Source organism: Anneissia japonica, unplaced genomic scaffold (assembly GCF_011630105.1).
Source record: "Anneissia japonica isolate Jap-2015-1 unplaced genomic scaffold, ASM1163010v1 scaffold16530_len21924_cov115, whole genome shotgun sequence".
NCBI lineage: Eukaryota > Metazoa > Echinodermata > Crinoidea > Comatulida > Comatulidae > Anneissia > Anneissia japonica.
Window position 1 is genome coordinate 8,331 of NW_022732185.1, and position 1,380 is coordinate 9,710.

General features: G+C 37.2%; 1 protein-coding gene across 1 annotated transcript; it reads left to right on the forward strand.

Annotated features, from left to right (window-relative positions):
- The first annotated feature begins 408 nt into the window (after positions 1-408).
- LOC117115595 lies at positions 409-960 on the forward strand. Its single transcript, XM_033259453.1, has one exon. The coding sequence runs from the start codon at positions 409-411 to the stop codon at positions 958-960; it is 552 nt and encodes a 183-aa protein (XP_033115344.1).
- The last annotated feature ends 420 nt before the right edge of the window (positions 961-1,380 follow it).

The following is a 1,380-nucleotide window of genomic DNA, read 5'->3' on the forward strand; positions in this document are numbered from 1 at the left end:
ATATTCATAATTTTCACTAATTAGGTCCGATGATTTGCTAGACGCGTCTGAAATAGCGTGTTGGTCTAGACGCGTCTTTGTCGTCTGAAATAATTTGGAGATCACGCCTTTGTAGTTCCTAAGCTAACAACACCTGTGTGGAATTCTCACAATGTGGAACTTAACAAACGACTGCAGCCGCTACACCACCACACCACCTAGCCACTGGTCTAATTCAACCTCATGAAGCCGGAGATTGTTTCTCTATTATTCTAAATGAATACCTTATGGAGAATCCCGAATTTTAACTTTAGAACAAGCTCCGCAAAAAGGCTTTCCAAAGAACGGCTAGTGATTCTGATAAAACTGCCTTCTTTCAAGCACTAAGAGCTCACAACTATTTTAAGAAGCAAAAAGATAAGAACAATAATGTCAGAAGTACCAAATATACATTACATGAGTGCCCAATTCTTCCAACTTTTGATAAAGAATTGGCTGACTCATATACATTACAGCAAGAAATACTCTAATCAAGTTCTTATCGATTTTGAGCGTCTAAATTGGATACCAGAGATTCGGCCTTCGATTGATCATCTCGAAAAATATACCTTTTTACCCATAAAGCCTAAAGATATAAAGAAAAGACTCATGAGTAAGAAATCCAACTCTTCCCCAGGTCCAGACTCCATTACGTACGGAATTCTGAAGAAATTTCCATGCTGCCATCATTTCCTTGCTACGCTCTTTAGCAAGATTAATGAGTCTTGTATTCCTCCGTCTTCTTGGACTACTTGTAATGTTATCCCAATCTACAAGAACGGAGAAAGCAATGATCCCGCCAATTGCAGAATGATTGCACTATCCTCTTCAATTGGAAAATTGTACCATCAAATTCTTTCTGGAAACCTTGAGAATTATTTGATAAAGAACAACATCATAAACTCTGACCTACAAAAAGCATTTATCAAGGGTAACTCATGAAATAATTAGACATGCAAAAAATAAGCATAAAACTGTTCATTTCACATGGTTCAACCTGGAAGATGCCTTTGGATCGGTGTCACATGACCTGTATGTATGTATGTAGGTGTATGCATCTTCCAATATTAAAGCTCTTAAAGCTTTAACGTCAGCCTCCAAAGGTAGGGCTTCTGGTTTACGAAGTTTCTCATTTCTGGTTTTGTTCATTGCATATGAGGCATCTCCAAAAAGTGCATCATGATTAAGTTCAAACACTTCTACAAACTTGTCAATTTTTGTTGCTTTACAATCTTCATCATTAATCAGGTATGTCCCTTTGAGAATTTTACATGTTTTTTTAAAAGATAGTACAGTGCAATTTTTAGACCGTGCTTAAGGTCTCCAGTGTCCCCTTCCACATTTGTGTATGATAAAATTGCC